At 39.4% G+C, this 25,681-nt stretch overlaps 1 protein-coding gene across 1 annotated transcript; it reads left to right on the top strand.

The window, feature by feature from the left end:
- Positions 1–907: 907 nt before the first annotated feature.
- Positions 908–24,353, top strand: LOC115769665 (sex peptide receptor). The gene is made up of 4 exons (XM_030714578.1): positions 908–1,085; positions 18,140–18,408; positions 22,097–23,193; positions 23,264–24,353. Exons 2-4 carry the CDS (start codon positions 18,341–18,343, stop codon positions 23,554–23,556), a joined length of 1,458 nt encoding a protein of 485 aa, XP_030570438.1. The 5' UTR covers positions 908–1,085; positions 18,140–18,340; the 3' UTR covers positions 23,557–24,353.
- The last annotated feature ends 1,328 nt before the right edge of the window (positions 24,354–25,681 follow it).

Raw genomic sequence — 25,681 nt, 5'->3', positions numbered from 1 at the left:
CTGCGTTTCGACCTTAACTAGCACTTAGGCTTTTGTGCTAAACAGAAATTAAGCTATATCTCAGTCAAAAATATGAACTGGTTTATGAAGTGTCAGACTAGTATCCTATGTCATAAATTGTATGTCTTTAGTAAGGGGAAATATTTGTTTTTTGTCTGCCAATTATACACATGGCGGCATTTGTGGTTGTCACATTAAACATGGCTCTGACCACATTGCACATACGACATGTTGGCTGCATAAATTAGCTTAGGCCATTACCATAACCACAACAGGCTTTTCATTCACAGCTATGTGGCCGAAGCGCCATCTGTTGTCGCCTTTTGCACTGACCTTAACCTCAACGCCGTGCAGCACAAAGCAAATGGGAAACAAAGCAAAGAGCAAAGCACCAACAGTAACAGTAACAGAAAGGTGCAAAAGCACAAAGCAAAAGCAACACAAAAACATAAACATTGTGCGTGCAGCGCAACAGCTAATGGCCAATCAGCTGTTGTCAACAGCTGGTTTTGAAAAGCGCCTGCGCAACAAAACGAAATTTAAGAGAGCCTTTGCCCAGCTAAGAGCAACCGTTTGCAGACACTGTTTGACTTTGTCTGACTTTGCATTCGCTTTTGCGCCCAATTTGCTTTTCACAGTTGTGGAAGTTAACAACGTTGTCGGTCTTGTGGCCAAGTTACTGCCAGCAGTAGCCGCCAAGTGCTGCTGCGAATCGCGCACAGTTTCAGTTTTCGCTCGCAACGTTTAGCTGGCATCGCGCATTTTTCGCATCGTTCGCCCTCGTCGTCGTCGTCAATTGCCCGAGTCCAGTTCCGGCTCCTCGCTGCGAATAATATCATGCGAATTTTCGGCAACGTTTAGTCAGTTGTGTTTTGTGTTTCGTGCGCCGCGAATCGGTTTTAATAGCCGCACGATCGGCTTGACTTAAATAGACCAGAATACTTCTAACGGAACGCTATTTTAAATGCTTGAATAACATTTTTGTAAACTTTTTTAAAAACTGTGTTGTTCATAGTGCAAAGAACTTAGGCTTATTTTAAGTCACATTTAAATACTGTAATAAATAAAAACAAACACTGATTGCTGTAAGTGTCACTCTTGAATTATTACAAAATATATTTGGGGCCTAGAATAATAATAAATAGAAATATAAGAAAATAATATTTAACTAAAAAGCTGAAAAGCTAGTTGGTAAACAAATTATCTAATAGTTGTAATTTTTTCAGTTTTACTAAACTAGGTATTATGTATAATAAGTATTTCGGAAAATTCCTTTTGAAATTCCACACTCTAACTGGAGTTCCAATCAATTGACCTTTACGCAGAATTTGAAAATTAACGCTGAAAAAATGTGAGATCTGTATATACATACACTATCATTATTGTTCGGCAACTTTTTTAGCTTCAATTGAATAATTCGGCTGAATAATTTTTCGTGATTCCCCATTGAATTTAATGAAGTGTTATAAATGCCAGCATCAACAATTTTATTTACAATTGCCATTGATATTCATTAGAAACGGATAAGGGTTGAGTTTGAAAAACAATCCACTAAAAAATAACCCCCCAATGTTGTTTAGATAATCTAGAAGCTCAGTTATTTTTTGCAATCCTTTACGCTCATCCCAACTGATTGCTATTAGGAGAGCTGCTAAGAAAAGAAAAGAAATTCTCAAGTCAAAAGGACAGTTTCTTGTACAAAAAACAAACGCAAGCAATCTCAAAATGGCACTAGGCAAATAAAAGGGCACGTTTCTGGCACGTGACGACACAAAATAGAAAAGAAAATGCTTCTTGGGAAGCAAACAAAATAAAAGTACAAAAATGAATTGAAAAGATAAGTGCGGCATGGTCGACAGTGCACTTATTTCGCTTTGAGCATACATGTGGCTCTGTATGGTTATGAGACGAGCCCCCGGAATTGGCTCGAACAGAAAATAAAAAACACTCGAAGATACCGAAAGCAGGTGAAAAACAACTTGCATTGTCGCTAAAGTAGAAGCACACACAATTGTTGAAAGCTGCAAGTGCATGAAATAAAACTATTCGAGTGATTTGCACCGCCCCCCGCCCACCTGATAAGCAAGGGGCGTACATGACATATTGGCACATCTATTGGATTGCTCATTTTGCTAGCTTTGTTTGTGCACCTGTACATGTCAGGTGTATGGTGCATGCAGCCGTGGCCATGGCTGTGGCTGTTGGGTTAATTAGAATTCGTACTGTTATTTAGTGGGGCTGCCTGCACACTGGACACCATCAATCAATAGCTAACAACGCCTATGGCCATCAAAAACTTAATTAAAATCTAAGTCCCATTGGCAGGATTCGGATGCGAATGCTGTTCAATCACTAGAAATATATCAGTCTCTCAACTGACTCTCATTATTTCTCGCTTAGTTATTTTTTGAATATAACTTTTACGGCTGTAACTTTAACGCTTGGTCATGCTATCCAAATTATAACCCTCCCTTTCTAGTTAGCCTTGTTTTCTCTGTACAGCAGCCGTCGCGGCAGCTGCAAGTTTTAATCAAAAATCAGTTGAAACTTTCATCGTTGGGTAAACAGCATTTCCAAGCCGCTGCCAACCTTTGGGAAAATCCTTGTCAAACTTTCTCAGCAAAAAAAAAAAAAAATATGAAACAAAATGTTTGTTGTCGAAAACTAATTTCGACCATAAATTATAAATTATCCTCTGAAAATAAAGAGTGCTGAGCTATTGTTGCTGCTCATCGCTAGCTGAAATTTAAGTAAACAAGCAATTTGCATAAGGCTGCGTATACGCAATAAAGTATTGAAATAAAAATCAACGCATAGACAACAGCCATATTAACATTGTGTGCCCTTATTTATGCCGTTTCTTGTTTCCTGCTGATTGAATTTCACTTTTCGGCTGCTTTCGTGGCCTTTGTTATTCCGCTTTTGTTTTTTTGCCACACAAAAATATTGCGTTTTTCCTCTGATATTATTGGGGTTTTTTTTTTTTTTTTGGTTTGTTTGTTTGTTTTTTGATTGTGTGCACGCGTAATTTGTGTTGATATACGACAAATGAGGGGGATGTGTGTGTGTGGAACGGGCACACCTATCATGTGGCTGCTGATTGTTACATATTATATTTGTGCGTTGACCTGACAGCCTTGGCCTTGTTGCTACAGCAATTGGCGCGGGTCGTGCGCCTAGTTCTTGGCAAGCGCCATTTTTTATGGCGCACTTAGGTTCAGATTTGTGTGCAAATGATACGTCAAGCAGCCGCACGTACTGCCAATTATAATAAAATTACATTTATTTTTTGGCATTGCAGCGCTTTATTTATGAATTGCCTGCTTACTTAGCTGGTGGGTGTGTGCGCGCGTGTATGTATGTCTGTGTGTGGGTGTACATAAGAAAATCCAAAAATAAATCAAAAATACCACAATGGAAAATTAAAGTCGTTTGTTTGCATTAAGGGAATGTTTACGCAATTTTAAGCAAATAAATTTTATCAATCAAAAATATTGCTTAGATATAGGAAATACACTTGCTTACGCCCAGAATTCACATACAAATATCTACTTAATTTGAATATTTAGATTTAAGTCAAATTATTATACGTGTTTTCTGCTAAATTTGTGTCATGTAGCTGTTAAATTAATACATTTTTAAGCTAAAGTAAAGATAAAGTTTGAGATAAAGTAGGACATTTAAAACTTGTGCCAAAAATTTGCATAGTATAACTACTTAACAATATTTGAAATGTTCAGCCATTTGAAAACTTGTCTCCAAAATGTGCATATGTTAATGGTCTCAAGTATTTTAAACATGTCCTTGTGCTATTTATGCACTTTACATTGCGTTCAACTTTTTCAAAAATTCACGCCCAACTTTTGATTGCTGATAAGCGTTCCTTTCCCCCTCAAAAATATATGTATTTTGACAGCAAAATATGCACAGCCCAACAAAGTTAAATGACTAAAAAATTCCAAGAAGTTGAACTGCAGCTGAAACATTTTGCCAATTGTTTTTCAGCATTTGGAGAAGCGCCTGGGGCAGACACAACATACAAAAACTAAGCACGGCAAAAGTTGCATCCGCTTGAAGCAGACTTTTTGACCAACAATTTATGTTGAAACAACAGAATAAAGTGACTGAAAATGTCACAAAAATGTTTGTGTTTATAATAACAAAATACACAAGGCGGACCAGGAATTTGTTTTACCAGCAGATGACTCAAGACAGATAAAACAGCACCATTAGCTGAATGAACATTAGCTTATATAATCTTTTATAAATACAAATTCCTAGGTTTTGAAAGCTGTAACTAAACGTTTACAGCTTTATTTAAACATTCCTTAAATTACAGGGTATACAAAAGTAGTTATGTTGACAAAATTAATTGCACAGCAAAGGCAGCTGCTGCGAACTTTGTTAGCACTTCAGAGGCTGCCACAAGAGAGAAAGAGTCACAGTGTGAGGTGTGCGGGGAGAAAAATATAAATTCGAGCTTTCAAATATATATTTTGACAGCAATAGAAATAATTATTTAACAGCACACTGCAGCATTCAAGTGTTCTGTGGAATCCCTTAGACGAGTTTTACGTGACCCAAGCATCCGTGCACTCCTACTCTCACTGCCCCCCCTACTAATTGTTAAATGCTGTCGAAAAGGAATGTTGCCAGCTCTCTGTGAGTGCCACAGCAGATGTGCAACATTCGCCAACAGGGAATGACTATTAAAGTGGAGGCATGTCTAGCATGAATTCAACAACAGCCTGCGGCATTCTGACTAAGAGAAATGGCAAAAGCGCGACAGCATTACGGAAAAAATTGTTCTTCGGTGCAGGCGCCACGAAATTGTAGCGCCCACAGAAAGTGTATCAAAGGGCAGCTTGGGGTCCCTCTGGATTAAGTGAAAGTTAGTGACGGAGCAAAATGTGTGTGCGAAATAAAGAAGCTAAGGCAGCACACAAAGGTCGAGCTAAGCTAATGTTATGCTAAAAAGTATCTATAAAGAAGCATCAATTAAATTCGAGTACTACTAACCATGTGACAATTGTTGGGTATTGCCTAGTCGTGCATAGGCTTGCATTCGCCAATATTCCGGCTCATGTTTTTTGATGACCAATTGCAAGTGGCGCTGTAAACGACTTTGTGACAGGTGGCGTTGGCCAAGGGCCAGCCATGAAAGGGCTGTAATTCGGTAATGAAATGAGACACAGCTGAAACAAACTTTTATGTATACACTATACATGGCACTACCATTTGGCTAACAGGTTTTAGATAACGAGCGTTTCATAACTAGAGTCGACCCCAGGCCTGTAACACGTGCCACAATTGCGGCACGAACAGCTGCCACTGTGAAACATGTCGGGCGAACACCATTTAAAAACTGCAAAAGGACATGTGAATGGGTTCTTTATTTATTTATTCTATTTTTATTTTATTCTTTTGAAGACGAACAAGTGCGCACTCAGGCACGTAATTGTTAGCATGCTGTAAATGAATTATGCTCGTTTTCATTTATTTATTGAAAAGAAAATAGACCTGAAATGCCAATGCTCGAATGCACCTCTGCTTGGGTGCAACATGTGCGTGTGCCACTTGCTGCAAGCGGGCCAGTAGAGAGTAGGGTTGGTGGGTGGCGCTCATTTAAAGTGCATTCAAGTGGCTTTACCAATTCGCTTCTGGGCGGCGCCAAACGCATCGCCAATTGTCAGACACTTTGGCACAATTGGGTCATAAACTAGTTCAAGGATCTGGCGGTGTAGTCGACTTTTTGTATAATTCGAACTAAATAGGCTTGATGATAACCTTTTCGATTGGCTGGTTGTTACAAAGTGTGTGTGTGTGTGTGTGTGTGTGTGTGTGTGTTAGATGTGCATTAAGTACTTTGGCTTACTGTTTGAGCGTGACATAATTATGAGGTCATCGATACACCCTATATACATAAATAGCGTGATATATAGATATATAGTAAATGCTGGTCAGCGTTTTGTATCATGTTTTCGATACGAACTCCAATTAAATAATTAATTTTCATGATTGATTGCTCCGTGGACTATAAAAGTGTTTTTACTAATCAGTAAGTTTGTTTACAAAACTAGCTTTTTATTACCCGCCACGTCTTACCATATCTATGCCTTGTTTGCTTGCCCAGCCAAGTCTCTAAGTAATTACGCCGGCTTACTCGAGCGCATAATAAAAGGCAAAATTATTATCGCCAAGAACTTGGCATATATATTTTGCTGTTGGCTTCTGCCTCTTGCTGTGGAAATTATGAAAGTTTGTCACGTTTATCAATTAAAGCGAAAGCTGAAACTTAATCAGCGGTATATATACATTGGCCAAAGAGTACGTTTGACGACGGGCTCGAGTCTCTAAACTTTAATTATTTATAATGTAAGATACATTTAACAATAAACCTATTTACATAGTTTACTTAGAAACTTGCATTACGTTGCCTACTTCTAGGCGCAGAGATAGTGTGTAGAAAGGCATTTGTTATCACAGGTTTTAAAGGCAACGAAGTCGCACAAGTTCTCAACCTTGCCAGCTCTCACATAATTTAATTAGTCAACTTCATTGTTAATTAAAACGGACTGGCTGACCAGCATGTAAGAGGACTTGGGACACGCCCAATTGGGTGTCAGCTGCTTGTAATTTCTGTGTGCTGTGTGATAAAATAATTAAAAGAAACATCCTGTCTTTTGGCTGCCAGCAAAAGTAGTGCTCGCAGTGTGTCCTTGCTGCAAGGCATCCAGAGCTAAGTAGATTTCAAATTATTCCATTAGTGTTGATGACATTTGGCATGGTTCTAGGAAGATGATATGATATGTGAAGTGCTAATGTGCCGTTGTCTGGCTGCTGGCCAACCTAATTAAATAGAAGCTCGTGCACTGGCACCCAGCCGGAAGGAAATCGAGAAGAGAATACATTTATTTCAGGACTAGTTCTTGTCCAAATATTGGGGCAGCGATAAATCTAAACAATTGTCCAAAATTACCAAACAAATCGCGAAGCGTTAGCTTTTAGTAAATACTTGAATTAAAATTGAAATGCAAATTGAACGCACGAAGGACTCAAACCTGGCGCCGTGATTTATGTGTGCGAATGTAAATAAGTAACATCAATCAGAGAGGCAAAGTGACTATGACAGAGCACGAGAGGTGAGGTGTGAGCTGAGTTGATGAGCTCAGCATTAGAGTTCTCTGTCATAATAAGACTGTGTTTTCCCATTTTGTCAGAACTTCCTGCTGTCTGCCAGCTCAGATAAGAAGCTGGCAATTGATTGAGGCCCACACAAAAGACGACGTCAAGCAGATAAAAGATCAACAAACTACAAAAAGTTGTCAGCTACATTTTAAAGCATTGGCAAATATAAATAAAGCCCTGCCACTGACAGACAAACTCCGAGGGGCGTATAATAAATTAGCTATGGCCAACACGTAGGCGCATCAGTTATGTTTGCTTCTGCATCGACTGTTTTTACTATGCGACACACAAATACTGTCAAGCGGTCAGCAGGATGGACAACCAAAATTGACATTCCAAGCAAATACATATACAAAGCACATACTGAAAGGTCCGCACACTTGACCCTGCTGGCATTTGGCAGCCAGACGAATGCGTGGGCCAAGCACATTTCACTTTTTACTTTTTACAGCTAACTTGGCCGTTTTCCCGCAGGCAAACTGTGCGCCATTTTATTATTTTTTTTTTCGTACAGCTGCCATTTAAAACGCGCCCATCGCCTTAAAGGGGAAGCATTTAGGTGGTTGATCTGCCCAACCATTATTCATATTTGACAGGCTTTGGGCCCACGCGGCGTATGCGTTTTATTTGCTTTAATACGAAATTCTGTGCATATTTTACGTGGTCCCGGCTTTTTGTTAGCCGCCAACGCTGAAACGAGCAGCTAATATGCGCGAAAATTGTTTTCAAGTAGAGTTCAAAGTGCTGGGGCCAAGTGCACACGCCCAAGGCGTAGAGTTAAAAGGCGTCGGCCAATTTTGAAAATAAATATTTGCTTAATTGTTGCTTTTTATTTTGCATTGCTATTTGCATTTTTTTTAAATAAGAAACGCGAAGACTCCAAAAAAGGAGCAAATAGGCTTTTCATTCAGGAATTTAGCCAACTACAAGAAATGAGAACTTTTGCAAAATTGAGTCAAGATATTAGATGAATGGATAAGGCAATATCGACTACTTTTCCAGAATTCAAAGGTCTACTTCATTGTTAAAACCGTAATGCTTTGCTCTGCCCTGGAGGGATATACCAAATACATATATGCCATAATGAAGTACGTGGAGCAAGTACTCTCTCAAGTGCTCGTCAAATGAATTTCCAGTGATTGAACAGCCTTGAACTGGCAAATGAACTGGTTTACAATTGCACAATCAATCAGGCTGACCCAGGGGCTTAACTGGCTGCAACTCAATTTGCCACAACTTCAAGTAAATACCAGACATACCAACACCAGCTAGCCACAAGAATAACAAAACAAAGCTCGCAACTCTCTTGGTCCTTAAAGAGAGCAAATGTTGGCTGAGAACAATTTCGTTTTGCCCAGCAAAAATTTGCATAAATTGGCATAAAGGAACGTTCAACGATACAGAAAATAACCGACATGTGTTGCCGCAAATTGACAGTGGGCTTTGAATATGCAAAACAATTTAAATTTACTTAAACTCAAATATTTTGTTGCCCAATTCAAAGGGTATGTGGCATGCCCGTGCTGATGCCCACAAAGTTGACATAAATTTAAATGGATTAAATAGCAGATACAACTGTAATACCTCAAATGACTAACTCTTTCTGTGTGTGCGTGCGTATCTGTATGTCAGGTGTGTTCTTTTTGTTGTTATTGCTAGTTGGCCATGTGCTGTTGATGTTTTAAAGGTATAACGAACCCTTTGAAATGTATATTTAATAAGACACTTTTATGTAAATGCTGCATTATTTATTGTTAGAATAAAATATTAGTAGCAACTGGTTAGCTAGTAGATATCCTGCAAGGCATGTTTAAATATTCTGTATATACTTAAATAAGCTAGCTAATCTGAGCGAAAATCAACATAAATTATTAAGTTATTGCTCTTAAGTGAGTTCTGTGTTTGAGTTATGCGGCCTGTTAGTTAGAAGCCATGCTTACACACTGGTCACTTGTCCGGTCTTAGCTGTATGTTTCATCGGATGCGCAGGACATGCGACTTGGTTGTAACTACATAATTTTGTTAGCTGATGTGCACCCACAAAACGCCCATTCCCATTCCATTTGGGTATCTATTTCTGAACGCAAATGAAATTAACACGACATTGAGACCAGGCAAGACAACAACACGCACAACATTTTATATGCCGCAGAGACCAAGAAAACGAAAATGAGCAGAGGCAGCACTCACAGCAGGATATCATTGCCAAGCAGGCGAGCTGTTGTTGGCTGCTGTCCTCACTGGCTGCTACTTAGGCGATGCTGCTCATGTCCTGCCTTAGATATGCACATATACATATAGATGCGTGTTTCCACATTTGTATGTTTATATATGTGTTCTTTTTGCATTCGCCTGGACTTATGCCTTTATTCTTTCGGGCCGTCGCCAGTTGCGCCGACTCATTCATATCCATTGTGGCAAAATGCAATCAAATTACTTTGATGTTTCCATTAATGTCGTTTACTTTAACGCTGAGAGCCAGCCACAGCAACGACTGTAAGCGGTAGCTGCTGATTATGATAACGAGATGTTTCTAGCTGCCTTGATATCACCCGTGCCTGCCTCATTTTATTCTGTCAGCACGCAGTCTGTGTGGGTGTGTGTGTTTGTCCTTGTGCGCTGAAAATCACAGCACAATGTCCTGCACGGCATTTTTATTGGACTGGCGACTTGTCGTCTCCAAGGAATCAAGGAATGCAAAGCTTACTAGTGCGTAATGCCCCAAGGCGCTCCACAAGTAATTCATTCGAATTATTATCCATTGAATAGGCATGCCCACCACACTGTCACACCCACGACTCGGCCTGTGCCGCAGCTTTGGTTGATATCTATTTAATATTCAACGCAGAGTGCAAGCAATTTCCTTTTACTTTTCAATTGCATTTAATTCCATATCCTCACATTACATTGCGAAACAAGCTATGCATTGCAGAACCCCAGATATATATTAGGATACGCCAGACGAGATTATCTTTCATTGATTTTAACTTTCTTTTGCTCTCTTTGTAAGATCCTCTTTACCTTGCCGGCAAGCGTATTCAGACGTCACCAGCCTGGGAATAGCTGTTCGCTTTTGTCTTCATTGGATCCACACGAATACTTTTACTTGCTAAAGGTGTCATTTCCGTTTTAAAGTTATGACACTTCCCGTCACCATTATCTGCTCTTTTGCGCTTTGGGAAGCATTTATTTAACTATTTTCATTGTTTATCCTGGGTAAGCTTCAAGGCAAATGCATTTCCTGTGCAAATACAAAGAAACAAAATGTTGAAAAGGTGCACAAAATGCATAGCTTTGTCTATAATGGCACCAAGGACAAGGACAGCAGGGCAGCTCTATATAAAATGATAGTTGCACCATAAAAAGGGGCCAAGATGTGCGTTCAAAGTGTACAACGGATTTTTCTATTTAAAAATAAAGTGAGCTGTGTTGAGCTAAGCTTAAAAATCTACATATTTAAAAGAGCTTAAAGCGACAAACTGACTGCCTAAATGGAACGTGTTAAAATGCTAAATATTTAGATTGAGCCCATTTCACCAAATTTAGAATTTGATTACTTGAATGCCAATCGAAAGAACTTATCCGTACTAGTATAGAAATGTTTACTATTTTATTTATAACGATTTTCAAAAACTGTTATTTCCAACGCGCGAGACACAAAAGAATAGATTCGAATCAAAAATTGTTGTTAAACACGAAGCAATAATTATTGAGTTACCCCTTGTCATTCTCTCAAATGATTTTCATTGAATACAAGACCCAATTTCTGACTAAAATCATGGTGTTACCCTTACCACATTTGCCAAACAGTATATTTTCAAAAATATGAAAAGTTGATGGAAAATATCTTAAAGCATTTTGTTTACCAGCTCATCAACTATGAACTCATTCGTGCAGATCATTTTGAAAGTTCATTGTGCACGTGTTTTTCACTTTTCACACCACCTGCATTGTAAATGGTAGTCGCAGTTATATAATAAATAAAATCGCAAAGAAGAGAAAAAGCTAGTCCCAATTGAATTGAAGTTCTTTTCGCCGAGTCGCAAGTCTTTTTGCCACTTCTTTAAGCTTATTAAGAGCTTCATAAAAGTTTTGTTTGGCGAGTCTGAGGAGAATTTATGCGCATTTTTTCAAACATTTCGAAGCAATTTTCTATCTTGACTTTTTTTTTGCGATTTGTAGTTGATAGAAATTTTACAACTTTGATTTGACTGTCACTTTCCGATTTCTTATACTTACATTTGTATACTCTGTTCGCAATATATATAATAGAGTATATTAGTTTTGCGTTCAACTACCATAGTTTAAATAAACTGAGAACAGTGTATTTGTCAGTCGGTAGCAGCCGACTGCGACGCTCTTATTTGTTAAATTTTAGTCATTGCATTTCACTTTGCATATCTGCTGACTGTTTCCTTTTTTATATGCTAGTATGCCGAATTGTAATTACCATTGCGAGTATCTAGTCCTGGCCCGCTGGCTATTTACATAACTTTGTATTTTTACACTTTTGACCTTGTTTTCAATGGTGCCCTCAAGACGTTCACACCGCTTCAATGCGTCTATTTGATGGTCGACTACTTGTCCACTTGGTCCCGCCCCGAAGGCGAGCATTGAATGTAAACTATGGTGGAAGCGGAAGTCTACGGAGCGGGGGCTGTGGCGGGCCATGCCAATTGTTATGAGCAGTCGACTTTTCTATAGCAGCAACTGACAGCTGCTTATTATGTGTCAGGGCGAAGCGTAGAGGGCGGTATCTGAAAATCAAATTCAGGTGCAATGTCAGGTAAACAAATTGATTTTTTGATAGTTTAGTGAGGTGCGCATGGCGTATGCTTAATAAGCATATAATACTTTTTTGTATGAGCAACAATTAGGAAAACAATCAGTAGATATAATGTGAAATATAATTAACTAAAATACGTTAAGCAAACAAATATAATTTAGCAGGCGGCATTAATGGATTTGTAGCCGATTGGGTGAAATCTAGCCAGAAAATCTAGCCAGGTGGATTTTCCGAAAAGTGTGCAACATGACTCTAACTAGTGTTCACAATGAGTGTGAGCCTGACAGGAATTAAATGAAGAAGTTTCATTCAACCTTTTGTAACAAAAGTTCCACAGTTCGGGAGCTTACATCGCAGAAGTTAAATACAGGGGACAGACTAACTTCCCTAATTTCCTCTTAAGGTTGGGGCTGTGCATTGTGCCCCTGTCTGTCAGTCAATCAGTTAACCACACTCAATCAGGCCTTGCACTTACAGCACATAATCATTTACATGGGAACGTTGCAGTAGTCGTTCATTCAGTCAAGCTGTCAGTCAATCAGTTAACCAGACACAGTCCTTCCACTTGCAGCAAGTTCAGTGAAAACTGTTATTTCCTAGCACTTAGGTTTTGATGGTGTATTGAGCACATTCAATCAGTCACTCAATCAGTCCTTGCATTACATCACATACAGTATCAATATCTTCCTGGCTCTGACGGCTTGGACTGTGCATCAATCAACCAGTCAGTCAATCCATCAATCAGTCAGTTACTTGGCCAGTCACGATGATAATAACTAAGCCTCTTCTTATCCGGATCGACTTCTGCGTTTTAAAGTGTCTCTTTAATTTTGGCAACAATCTTTTGACTGCTTTCGCTCAGCTCGCTCAGTCAATTAGGAGAAGCTTTGTTCTGGGCAAGCTCTGCACTTAAGGACGTGCTCCTTACACATGATGTAGTCGACTTTCACTTTGTTAAGCCATTTACACGCTTCGCTCGGAACATGTGCAACTTTTGCTTGCAGTTGCCGTTGCAAATTGCTGCCATTCAATTGGCCAACTGGCTACTAGTTAACAGGTATTTCAGGCGGGCCGGGCACATTTCAATTAAGCCAAATGGCAGCCAACAGGATATGGCTCCAAAAGATGTTGGCTTTTATCTGTATTGTGTGGCAATTCTTACAGCTGCTGCCCCAGCTCGGCTTGGTCCTTGGGGACGTACAATAACGGGCGCTGCAAATAGTATGAACTCATGTGTAATTGCATTGATAACCCAAATTGTTGTTGTTGTTGTTCTGACTGCTGTTGTGGCTACGGTTGCAGTTCAATTACCAGCTTTGGCGAGACCGCAATTAGCTTCATTATTATGGCAGGCAGTGGGCAGCCGATGGCTTGCACAAACAGGATATACGTGCTGGAGCGTTGATTATGCAAAATTTGCATAGCAGTTCATGAAATCCAAACTTAATGAAGCACACTCTATTTATCCGAATACATGTTTGCTGTGCATAACAATATCTAAGTCATTGCTCAGCCATTTCAGCTGTTTGCACAATTTTAGAATTCATGCTTTTGATAACTGGAAATCCACTTATGCAATATCAAATTCATAACTTATCAATGCCAGACAGTACATCAGATTGCAAAGGCATTTAAATTCATGGAATGTTTTCTGATAATGGTGAAGAAAAGAATAAGTTCTCGCTTCTTTTACATCCAACTTTCAAATGCAAGCCATCTATCTGTCTGTCTGTCTGTCTGCCTGTCTCGCGGTCTGATTGTCTTTTGTTTCCTTAAGCAGTTTTCATATACCATATGCAAATGTCAAATGAGCTCGCTTTTGTTCGCTCGCATTCAGACTCAGACAACATGACGTATGCGTGGCAAGCGCAAGAATCACTGAAAATGAATACATCACATTGGAAATTCACACATACACACACACACACGCACACATGCGCACACACACATAAAAAAAACATATATATAAATAAATATATATATATAAACGCACTGCACACACATATGCATAAAGCACCCTTCTTTCAACTTTCTTTAAACATATTTCAGCTTCATTTTGCGTAATAAGTCGAGCTCTTTTTATTTTTTATTTTTTAAATAAGACGCAGCCACAACAATAACAACCACAGCAAAAACAACCACAATGACAATAACTGTTAGCTGACATTTGAATTATTGGCAACGACAGTCGAGAGGTCGAGGCCGAGGCCGAGGCACCTGTGCGGTTTGATTAAAATTATTTGCAGGCAAATAAATGTGCAAAGGTATTATTTTAATCACTTGACAGGTCATCATGACTGGCAGAATATTATTCCAAATTAACTTTCCAGCTGGTAATTAAGCCAACAGTTCGTTATTTAATGCCCTAACAAAGAGCTTTAGAAAGGCACCAATTAAACCTCGAAGAATACCTGGGCTAACGATCAGAACGAAGAGTTAATACACTCTCATGATATCGGCTGAATCGGACTATTAAGCATTTGCATATGGAAAGGAGCTTGATCATTGTCGAGTCTTGTACAATAACTATACAATATAACTTATATTATATAAACATTATACCATTTTATATTTACCAAACGTGACAACAAGTTCATTTAACTATCCCCAAGGGTATATGCTATTCGGCAATCCGGTACTCGGTTCGCTTTTTCATTTTTGTTACAATTTCGTAACTGACATAGAAATAATGTTGTTTTTGTTCATTCAGGCATAGGCAGCCACACAAAAGACTGGCAAGCCGAGAGCAGAGAATGAAGAGTCAGGATTAGAGAGTGCAGAGTCGCTTATGTCCTTATGGCTGTCCTTAGTTTTCAGCTGGCGGAAATTTGTAAGGATATTAGCTGACAGAATGGCAAGTCGGCCAAAATATTTACAGCATGTAACTGTATTTATGTTTGTACAGTGTGTTTGTACTTTGTATACATGTAGAGTCATGACCAAGGGCCGACAGACGTGCTGCAAGTGGCATAAACATCGTCCCAACTAGCCCCACCCTCGCCCCTTGCAATTTATGCCACGCTGTGACCGTGACTCAACTGTTTTATGAAACAAAATGATAAATATGATGCTTAAAGTTAAATGCAGCTCCGTTTAAGTCAAAACTGTAGCTTCAAGCAATTAAAGTTGTATTTTATGTAAGCGGCCTTAAACATTGAGTGGGCGTGGCAACTCATATGCATTATGTATACGACTTTAAGTGTTGCACAGCGTTCAACCCAAACGTCCCTAATGGCCTGATGCTGCCTTTGAGGGAGCATGCGCCCATCTATTATCATCGCCGTGAACTTTGTTGCTGTTGTTAACTTGCGAGGAGCGTCGCTGCTTGGGAAGCGACAGTTGTCACTTATTGTTGTTGTTGTTGTTGTTGCCAAGAAAGTCGCATGGCTGATGAGAAATTCACAATGTTGCCGCGTGAGAGCGCATCATGATATAAGTTAATTGCAAATGATTTAATAAAGAAGGGAGAAAAGTCGGAAAGAAATAGTTTGTGTAAATGAGTAAAAATATATAAGTATCGTTTTCCATCTCATTCTCATCCATATTGTAAATTAAATTTGCAGGCAGGCCGATAGATAAGCTGCTCAGAAAGATTGGATGGATAAAGAAATCAACAATTTTTCCATTGAAAACTATTTTACCTAGTTGAGCTCTGGTGTATTTAAGCTAATTCCCACTCAGTTGTTGACTTTTTGTTTAAAGAAAAAGGTAAAAAAGTTGTAGAATTTTAAGGAGACATTTGACATTTTTTTTGTTAGATTTTGCCAGCCAACAAATGAGCATATTCCTTGGTCTTAAAATGTGCATGCATACTAGATAGCCTCGTGAGATTCTGCGTACGCATCCTGTTCCGTCTCCAACCGATTATATAAACATATCCTTTTAGCGTTCCATTTAAGCATCTAAAACTCTCTCAATTGTAGCAGCTGCTGCTGAGTATCTACGCAATCTTTTTACACACTGAAACTCGAATCACAATTTTCTAATTTCCTTTCGCCATCTTTTTACGGCAATCAACAATTCAATCGAACAAATTTCCGACAATTTGCAGTTGCTTTTTAAAGACAAAACCCGGCTGTTGCGCTTATTCGCAAAACAGCTTCATCATTCACGACTTCACTTACAGCTGAAATATTTTATTCGTTGGCCATTTAAAAAACAATTTAAAATAATTCCAGTGCCCTGGGAGCGCCCTGTGTAAACAACAATGCTCGAGGAAAATTCAACTTTTTGTTTACACGAAAATAAATAAAATGCAGAAAGAAAAAACAAGCACAAGGGAAAATACGTTAAACAATGCTGGTAAAGAAAATCAAATCAATAATTGTCATCGATAGTATAAAATGCATATGAATTGATGTGTCCCGACAATGTTCAGTCCTTAAGCCTGACCAGGTGATGCACGCTTCAGTGCATAAATCAAGTGTCGAAGCTAAACGAAGTTAATGCAGGTGCAGAGACAAAAATAGCCTTCCATCAGCTCAGAGGTTACACGATCCTTCGGTTTGACTTGTCGGGTCCATTTTTCATTGTTCGCCCATTGAAACAAAAGCAAGGGCAAATGGTTACAGTGACTGCGATTTGTGGCAGTGTACTGGCTGACCATTACTCTCTGGCATTGGCATTCATTCAACTTACCTAAGCGCAAATCAGATGCCTCTCCAATAGCTGATGCCCGATGGGCATTGTACTTGTTGTGGCCTGTGCGCATTGGACTGTGCACAAATGGAAATCTGTGGCACATTTGTGTTATTAATAGGCTTTTCATGCGAAAAATTAAGTTCTTGTTGTTGTGAAATTGATTGCGTCGGTGTGTGAATTCATACAATACTTTGTCTGCCACTCGTTGGCCAATATGTTAAGCTCGGCGATTGGCTATTCAATATAATCAGTTGCTTTGATTCGAGTCTTTTCATTGTTGCAAAAATCATAGCATACTTTTGTGCGCCGTCAAGCAAAGTAGCCGCCATTGTCCTTAATTAATCATTTCATTTGTCATCCTATTACACACCCACACACACATGCACGAGAGTGTGTTTTCTGTAATTAAAAGCATAAAAATACGCGCTGGCGGCTACACGTAGTTCTTAGAATTTTTGTTATTAATGTGCCAGAGCTGCGGGCAAGCGTGTGTGTGTGCATGGAATTTAATTTCTTTTGGCCAGAAGAGTGACAATCAATTGTAGCAAATTAATTAGGCTAATTAATTTATAGCTGCAAACAAATGAACCGGCGAGCAGTAAGTTGAAACTTTTAAATTAACAAGTTTACGTTGCAGCCAATATAGAAGTAGGAGCCTTAGTAAACGAAATTCTTTTACATATTCACCCAATTGTGACTGCATTGTGCTTATTGAAAATCTTCCCCACATGAATCAATGAATTTTAATTAAGTTTAAAGCCCACAATATTTTATTGCACACACATGTTATGAAAGAATTATAAATCATAGGGCTGCATATTAAAGGAGCATTCTTGTTGTTGCTGCTGCGGCTTTGCATGCCATGGAACGTGTTAATTGAAGTTGCCTTAACCTCAGCGTTGGCCCGACACTCGGCAGCCGGCAGCCGAGTGCCGCCGTTTCCGCAAATGCAATTAAAATCTCTAGGAGCAGGAAGTGTGGCAACCGCAACGAGTGCTAAGCAAAGCAAATGACAGATAACAAATAGCCGAGCACGGGAACAAAGGAGATTTGAGTAAGGCAGATAGACGACAGTCACAGATACTGAGACCTTGCAAGATGGATAACATTTGCCAAGGAATGTCATTTGTCTGCGTGTGCTGCAAATACAAATCTAATTTATCGCTTAGCTACGGAGAGAATCTACGGCAAATATGCCATACAAATGCGGTACGTCTGGGTCAGCTCCAGTGGCAACCTTTTTTATGACGAGCTTTAGCTCTAATTTAGATGCGCTGCAGCTGGCCATTGTGCCAATTAAATGGAAGCTCGCCATGTTCTAGCTGCCACTTGTTGTGATCAGCATGAAAATATTGCTGCACTTTGCTAATCGGCTTAAGGCCTGACTAAGTGGCAGGCGCCCGAGGCGCATGATGAAATATTTAAGTAGTTGCGGCACATGTGGCGTATACGCTTCATTTTACAACTTGCATTAATTATACGCCATGTTAAACACTATCTAAATTTCTTCTATTCTATTTGCAGAACGTATTGGAAATTTGAACAATATTTTATTATTAATGCGTCTGCGCGCAACGCATTTAATGCACAGGCAGCCGCCGCCGCTGGCCTTGGCAGTCGCGGCTGCATTGACTACAGAGCGGCAACAGTAGAGTGTCAACAACAACAACAACAACAACATAAACAACAACAACAAGCAGCAGAACAACAAGAATAACAAAAACAATGGCTGGCGGCAGCAATGATACCACGCCGCTCTATTGCGGCACGGGCACGGATAATTTTCATACGAGGTAAGTTTGCCAATGCCAATGTCAGTGTCTGCGCCTCGAGAGCTCCCCAAGGACAAATGACAGCACTCGCCAGGATATTTAAGTGTTAATGCTTTGCTGCTTAATGTCATCAAAAATCGATTAATGTATCATAATGCTATATATTTTTTGGGCTTTTACTTCGATTTTGTACCACAAAGTGCCATAATTCGCGTCGTCAATTACTTGGTGGATTTTTATATGCACGACAATTGTTTGTGAAGACAATTTTATGACAGCAACAACAGATATAAAAATTATATGCAATTAATGTATATAAAAGCGGCAGGAAATATTTATGTTTATCGCATGCTCAGCGCTCGTAAAGTGAGAAATATATATACAAACAAAAAGTAGGAAAGAGCATATAAAAAGGCTCGGGCCGGACTTATATGTACCCAGAACCGGACTAGCTGGACAGCTGCTGTGCTTCTTCCGCTTCTCTCGAACACGCAACTTGAAATATTTGCTGCAAAATATCTTAAGTGTTATTTTTCTCAAATTTTATTCAATTTTCACAGCTTTAAGATTCAGCCTAAAATGGGTAAATATATTAATAATCAAAGCTTAGCAACCAATAAGTTATGGAGGAGGTCTCCAAGTGTGAAACGCCCCTCAAATGAATTTGAATAAAGACCTTTAAATAAAGGGGTTCGCATAATAAACAAAAAAGTTTGATAAAAACATTTTTTCGCGATTTTTCCACACATGCAAATGGTATTTCCCGAAGCCTTGTCCCAACGTGCACCTTTAAGCACATAAAATCAAATTTATCCAAAATTTAGCTTAAACATAAAATTAAGTAAGTCCTAAAAAGACTTGTTTAAACAACTTGCTTTAAAAAAAAAATAAAAAAAAAACAATCACTTTTATTGTCTCGAAAAGTACATTAAAATAAAAACCAGTGTTGATTAATTGAGCTATAATAAAATCACATTTATTAGACATTACGATTCAGCTTTGTTATTGGAAACTTAACGCTCTATCAATTTAACATTGGATAACCATTTAAATTTAATAGTCTCTGGTGCTTAGCTCACGTGCTAGGCAATAAAAAACAGAGCACATGTGCATGGCAAACAGTTGCTTGCAATGCGAATAAAAACTGTAAGCCTCCAGCCAACAAATATTTAACATGCCCTTTTTATTCGGGTTTGTTTGTTGTTGTTTAGTTTGCAGCAGCCGAGCATTCAAATTATTCCCCAAATTTTTACGGCCGAGTTCAGCGACTCGAGCCAAAAATGTAGGTGGGTGCAGTTTTCGACAGCAGCTTTCGTTTTGGATTTGGCCTCCAGGCGGGCTTTGTTTGTGATGCACGCAAGGGCGGGTTGCTTGTGGTTTTCCGTTCGTCGTTTGCTCTTCGAGAAATTAGACTTAACGCAAAGTGTGAGGCACGTCAAGTGTGTAGCTCAACCCCAGAGGGCTTTAAAGCTGCCACACGCTTTTACTCGCAACTTAAATGCTATACTAGATCCCTTGGCATGGTACCATAAACATGTATATTATACAGAGAAGCCAGCTACTGCTGCTGTTTTGCTTGCTTCAGGTAAAATGTTTACTGTTTACCTTTCTCATCTCACTTTTTGTTACAAAAAAACAAACAAGGGCTTTCCAAAATCAACAAAACCAACGCGTTAGCTGATCATTTATAAAAGGATTCGAAAAAAATTTACGTGTACTTGCATTGTTTCACGTAATTGCAAATATTACAAAAAAAGGTAATGTCTATATTTACTTTTCTTTTATATTTGCATACCCCGAACCCTTTGAAAGGCAATAAGGGTATTATTGCTTACCTATACGGGAAAAGCAGCTTACATATAAGAATGATAGGAAGAAGGATAGGATGGGACAGCCCTGTCCAATATGTCTGTTAGGGTATTCAGACCTCGCTAGTGCAATAAAAGCTGCTCTCAATATGTTTGCTATGTTCTCTGCTCATGTTTACCCAAAAAATAGTAAATGTAAGCAAATCCCCAGTTGGTGCGTTTGCGTAGAACCTATTTTGGGCAGCAAAGAAATCACTTTTTTACACCTTTTCTCATTTAGGCAAAGTAAAATTTGCAGCAATTATAAAGGAAGAAACTACCAACTGGCAACAAGGCTTTTAAAGAGCTCGAAATATATGCATGCATATGTATGTACCCACATCTGTGCGTAGTCTTAAAACTTTTTTAAAGAAAACAATTCAATGCTAAGGTATGGGTCTATGTTGCCATTCATCAACTAAGATTACCAGCAGCAATAAATTAAACAAAGCTGGGTATTCTTTATTAGGCGAACACAGCGGCAGCCAGGACCAGAGCTTGGCCAAAGAAAACGCGTCTGAAATGCGCGACGGCCAAATGTCTTTGATGAATGGTGCTGTAAAATTCGCCCAAAAATGAAAAAGCTTGTTTAACTGCAGATGCGATGCTGGCGGGGCGACGCTGGACACCTGCCTGGACATGTCCTGCACTTGTTCCATTGTCCTCAATGACAAGCGCAACAAACGAAAAAAAAAAATAGAACCGATTCTATTTCGCACTCGATTTGAGGCTGACATGCAATACGTCACACTAAAACTAGTTAAAAGCTATTACAAAAAGTGACACAGCGACAAGCTGTCTATCAAAATTAAAAGAATTTTTTCTGCTTTTGCAGCAAATAATTTATTATTTCATTTGCTTCTATAAACGACCCTTTTTTTTGGGCAAACAAAATGTTTAACTTATTGTCAAAACAGGAGCTGCGAAATGAACATGATTATTATTCATGTTAATTGCTTGTTTTATGCGTGTGTCAAAGTTTGGCTACAGCCGAGCCATTAATATTACGCATACGTCGCGTTGCCAGGACAGTTGACGCCATAAAGGGTTGCACTTGACTGACTTTTTGAAGTTTTTATGTGCGCGTGTCTGTCTGTCTGTCTGTCTGTCCGTCAAGCTGTCTTTATTCTTTTATACGACTGTTGACACATTGGCGCTACAATTTTTCACGTTGTGTGCCGCACATGAGCGCGCCCTTGAGTGACTAACTGAGTTTGAGGCCGTTTGGCCGTGACAGCACACTCCAAGTTTCAGCTTTGGTCTTCGGCAATTTGGCACGTAGCTATTTGACATACAAAGCAAATGGCCAAGTGTTAGATACACATCTAATTACTAAAGCAGGCAGACAGGCCCTAATCTAAGCATCCACATTCCAATCGTCAGCCACAGCAGCAGCATCTTGATGCCACACTCTGTGGCACATAGCAAGCATTAATGTTTTACCACTCGCAGGCCCGGCTAATTAAAGCGAAACCCACACGTTTCTTTGAAGCTTTATTATTTCTAGACAGGTATCCAAGGCAGCTTTAACAGGGAATTTTCTTTATAAACGCAAATAAAATGTAACTTAGCTTTAAAGATTTTCATAATTACCAACACGTTTTAACTAGACAAATTTAGTAGTAGCCCATTTAAACCGCGTCTTTTATATGAATAAACAAGGCTTAGTGCAAAACCTGGGATGTGAAAACCGAGGGGGAGTCCGTTTCAACAGTATGTCAAACCCCGGCAAATGCATAAACTAAGACAATTTACATATAAATTGAATATTATTAAGGTTAATTAAATGATTTTGTATGCATTCCATACACTCATTCCATCTCTCTCTCTGTCTCTTTCTTCATCTCTTACTTTCGTTACAGCTACAAGAACATGCATGGCTATGTCTCGCTGGTGGTCTGCATACTGGGAACCATAGCCAACACACTAAACATCATTGTGCTGACACGACGCGAGATGCGTTCACCCACAAATGCGATTTTAACGGGCTTGGCTGTGGCCGATCTGGCTGTGATGTTAGAATATATACCGTATACGGTGCACGATTACATACTGAAGGATAGTCTGCCCAGGGAGCAGAAGCTGAGTTATGGTTGGGCCTGCTTCATCAAGTTCCATTCGATCTTTGCACAGGTGCTGCACACCATCTCGATCTGGCTAACAGTTACGCTGGCTGTCTGGCGGTACATTGCAGTGGGCCATCCGCAAAAGAATCGCGTGTGGTGCGGCATGCGCACCACCATAATAACCATAACAACAGCCTATGTGGTTTGTGTGCTGGTCGTTTCACCCTCACTGTATCTGATCACGGCCATAGCAGAGTTTATGGATCAATTGGATGTGGAGGGCAATCTGATCAGCAGCATACCCATGAGTCAGTATGTGATTGACTATAGAAACGAAATGCAGGCTAAAATGTCTGTTGCTGTAAATGCCACTCCCACTAGCCCCACAGCCAATGTTACGCAGTGGTTGAACATGAGCGTCTTGCCCACAACGCCAATGCCACCAACAGCTGTGCCGCCCGCCTCTTTGGTGGTGCGCAACGTGACCGTCTATCGACTGTACCACAGCGACCTGGCGCTGCACAATACTTCGCTGCAGACTGCCACATTTCTGATCTACAGCGTGCTCATCAAACTGATACCCTGCATAGCGCTGACCATACTCTCGGTGCGGCTCATTATGGCACTGCTTGAGGCAAAGCGACGTCGCAAGAAGCTCACCAGCAAACCGGCGGCCAGCAACGGCACAAAGACTTTGGTCAACGGAAAGGCAGCGGAGCGACCGCGCAAGAATAGCAAAACGCTGGAAAAAGAAAAGCAAACGGATCGCACCACCCGCATGCTGCTGGCGGTGCTGTTGCTGTTCCTAATCACAGAGTTTCCGCAAGGAATTTTGGGACTGCTGAACAGTGTGCTGGGCAATGAATTCCTCATGCAGTGCTATTTAAGACTGAGTAAGTGTCTGCTCTGTACATTAATCTTGGGCTGCTCGGCACATTGAATCCATGCGCTCCATTTCTTTAGGTGACCTTATGGACGTACTGGCTTTAATCAATTCTAGCATCAATTTCATACTCTATTGCTCCATGAGCAAACAATTTCGCAGCACATTTACGCTGCTCTTTCGACCCAAGTTCCTGGACAAATGGCTGCCGGTGGCACAGGATGAACTTGCTGCGTCACGGGCGGACGGACTGCAGCGCTCTGTGGTCGCAGCGGCGCCTGACAAGTGCCAGTCGACGCACAAGCTGCCACAAGTGGTGACGCTTGCCGCCACCACAACGACCAACAATGCTACCGAGGTGACGAATCTGTAGCACAAGCAGCAGCAGCAGAAGCAGCAGAAGCAGCAGCTTTTCTATCCAAAACCGCCAATAGAGCGCACATGCAGCCAGGTGGCTGTTGCCAACACTACTGGAGGAAATCCTTTGAAACGTTGCTTGTCAGCAGCTAAGCTGGCAGCGCTGCCCACGGCGCCATACCAGGCCATTGTCGTGGTTGTGGACAGCAGCAGCGGTGCCCTAGATCATCACCTGTGCGCGCCCATTGTCAGTGCCAGTGCCACCAACAGTTCCACTCATGTCGCGTAGTGTTGAGCGCACAAAAGCGGATAGCTGCTTATGTAAATTTAAAATTCAATAAGTCTTGTTCCGTGTTTAAACGTGTTTGGTCCAAATCTACAGTTTACGGTTGATAAGTTATTTTGTGGTGCGCACAATAAACTATTGCATATATATTAGGGCATTTTGCATAACGTCAACAACAACAACAACAAAATATATAACAATAAAAAATTGATAATAATGCGCAGCATTCATACGCACCGTTGGATTCCCCACAGCCATGTGTATGTATGACAAGCAGCAGTCCTTTACAGTTCAGAGAATTCCCAAAAAAAATTTGTTGTGTGCACATGCAAGAGTACACGTAACGTCGGCCCACCCCCTCCCGCAGCCACCCCGTGCAGCTGCTGTCAACTGCAAATCAAATAGGATGACAAAGCGCACATAATGCGCTTATGTTAGTATTGGATTTTCATTTACATGGCCCAAAAAATAGCTGCAAGAGTTGTGCGCGTTATTTTTTTTCCATAGCAACTATTCAATGTTGTCGCGGTGTATATATTTACAGCTATTGAATATAAAAAGAAAATAATAATTAGAAACATATATAAATATGTATAGTTCTTCAAATTTATTTTTCTTACTTATATTGGTTCGAATATGCAGTGACAGTGCAATTATTTGTTAAAATAATTTGCGTGAAATTTTACATAATTGTACTTTTTGTACATAAGAAATTAGCTTTTGCTATATTAATCGATGCGCTTTTAAACAATCACTGCATCCTTTTTAAGCCAATAATAAAAGTAATTATATAATTGAGTTGATATCGAGCGATTTTATTTAAAAGCATCGACTGTTAAAGAAATTACTTATAAGTGATAGGCGAAGGCTGCATAAAACTGTTGTATATGCATACTAAAAAAAAAATATATATTTTATATTGATGAAAGTGTTTGCAACTGAGCCCCAGCAAATATTTTCAATCAATTATAATAGGTACACATAAACTTGTGTATGCAACACAAATTGAATTGTTGATAAATTAAATAAAAAATATATATTAATATAAAAACAGCCGCGCATTTGAATAAAAATGCCGCTCACTTCGGATGCTTTGTAAAAAGCACTAAAATAATAAATCTAATATAAAAAAAAAATAACAATAAGTAGATAAGTCAACAAAAATAATAAGCACTTGGCAAAACAAAATATAATTTGATTAAAACGTTGTCATTTCACTCGGAAAAGAAAGAATAATAATACGAAAAATTGTTGTTTGTTAAAATAGACATAATTCGCTTATAAAATTAGTTGTGTAATTAAGTCCTATACACTTATATATAATTTATGTAAAGCTTGATTATTCTTATGTAATAAATTAAACAAAAAACTATATAAAAGTTAATTTAAAAATATGTAAACTCAAAATAAGCTTAGCTATTTATTTTCCCATAATTTTCAAAGAATTGAACAAGTTTCTAAACAATTTGAATTCTGCCAAGCCAAGTCTCAGCGGGGTAGCCATAATATGCAGAACTCAGCAACTTGACAACATACGGAATGTTAATGAAATTTAATTTACATGAGGCTATGAAACGCTGCCACGGAAAACTGAAAAAGTACATGAACAGCAATAAAATCAAAGAAGATGTCCGTGAAACTTAAGAGCAACAGAAAGCGCCCGCAGCTCCGAGTCAATATAAATTCGCCAGGAGTAAAGCGAAATATAAGCTTCAGTCGTTTACAGTGAGAAGTAGTTGTATTCCTTTAGCTGAGTATTAAATAACATTTGAAGAAAGTGATAGGTATTTATTTTGAGTCCTTATGCTTTACTTAAAATCAGCTTAAGGCTAAAGCCCTTTGTTTATTATGTAAA

The sequence above is a fragment of the Drosophila novamexicana genome, unplaced genomic scaffold, assembly GCF_003285875.2.
Source record: "Drosophila novamexicana strain 15010-1031.04,08,12 unplaced genomic scaffold, DnovRS2.1 tig00004554-arrow-pilon, whole genome shotgun sequence".
NCBI classification, from domain to species: domain Eukaryota; kingdom Metazoa; phylum Arthropoda; class Insecta; order Diptera; family Drosophilidae; genus Drosophila; species Drosophila novamexicana.
This window is presented reverse-complemented; position numbering and strand designations above follow the sequence as displayed.

Bases quoted from the DNA above. Each gene is read 5' to 3' on its own strand.
- LOC115769665 (XM_030714578.1), top strand. From the start codon at position 18,341: ATGGCTGGCGGCAGCAATGATACCACGCCGCTCTATTGCGGCACGGGC. The intron at 18,409-22,096 runs GTAAGTTTGCCA...CTTTCGTTACAG, and splicing joins ACGGATAATTTTCATACGAG to CTACAAGAACATGCATGGCT. The intron at 23,194-23,263 runs GTAAGTGTCTGC...CCATTTCTTTAG, and splicing joins GCAGTGCTATTTAAGACTGA to GTGACCTTATGGACGTACTG.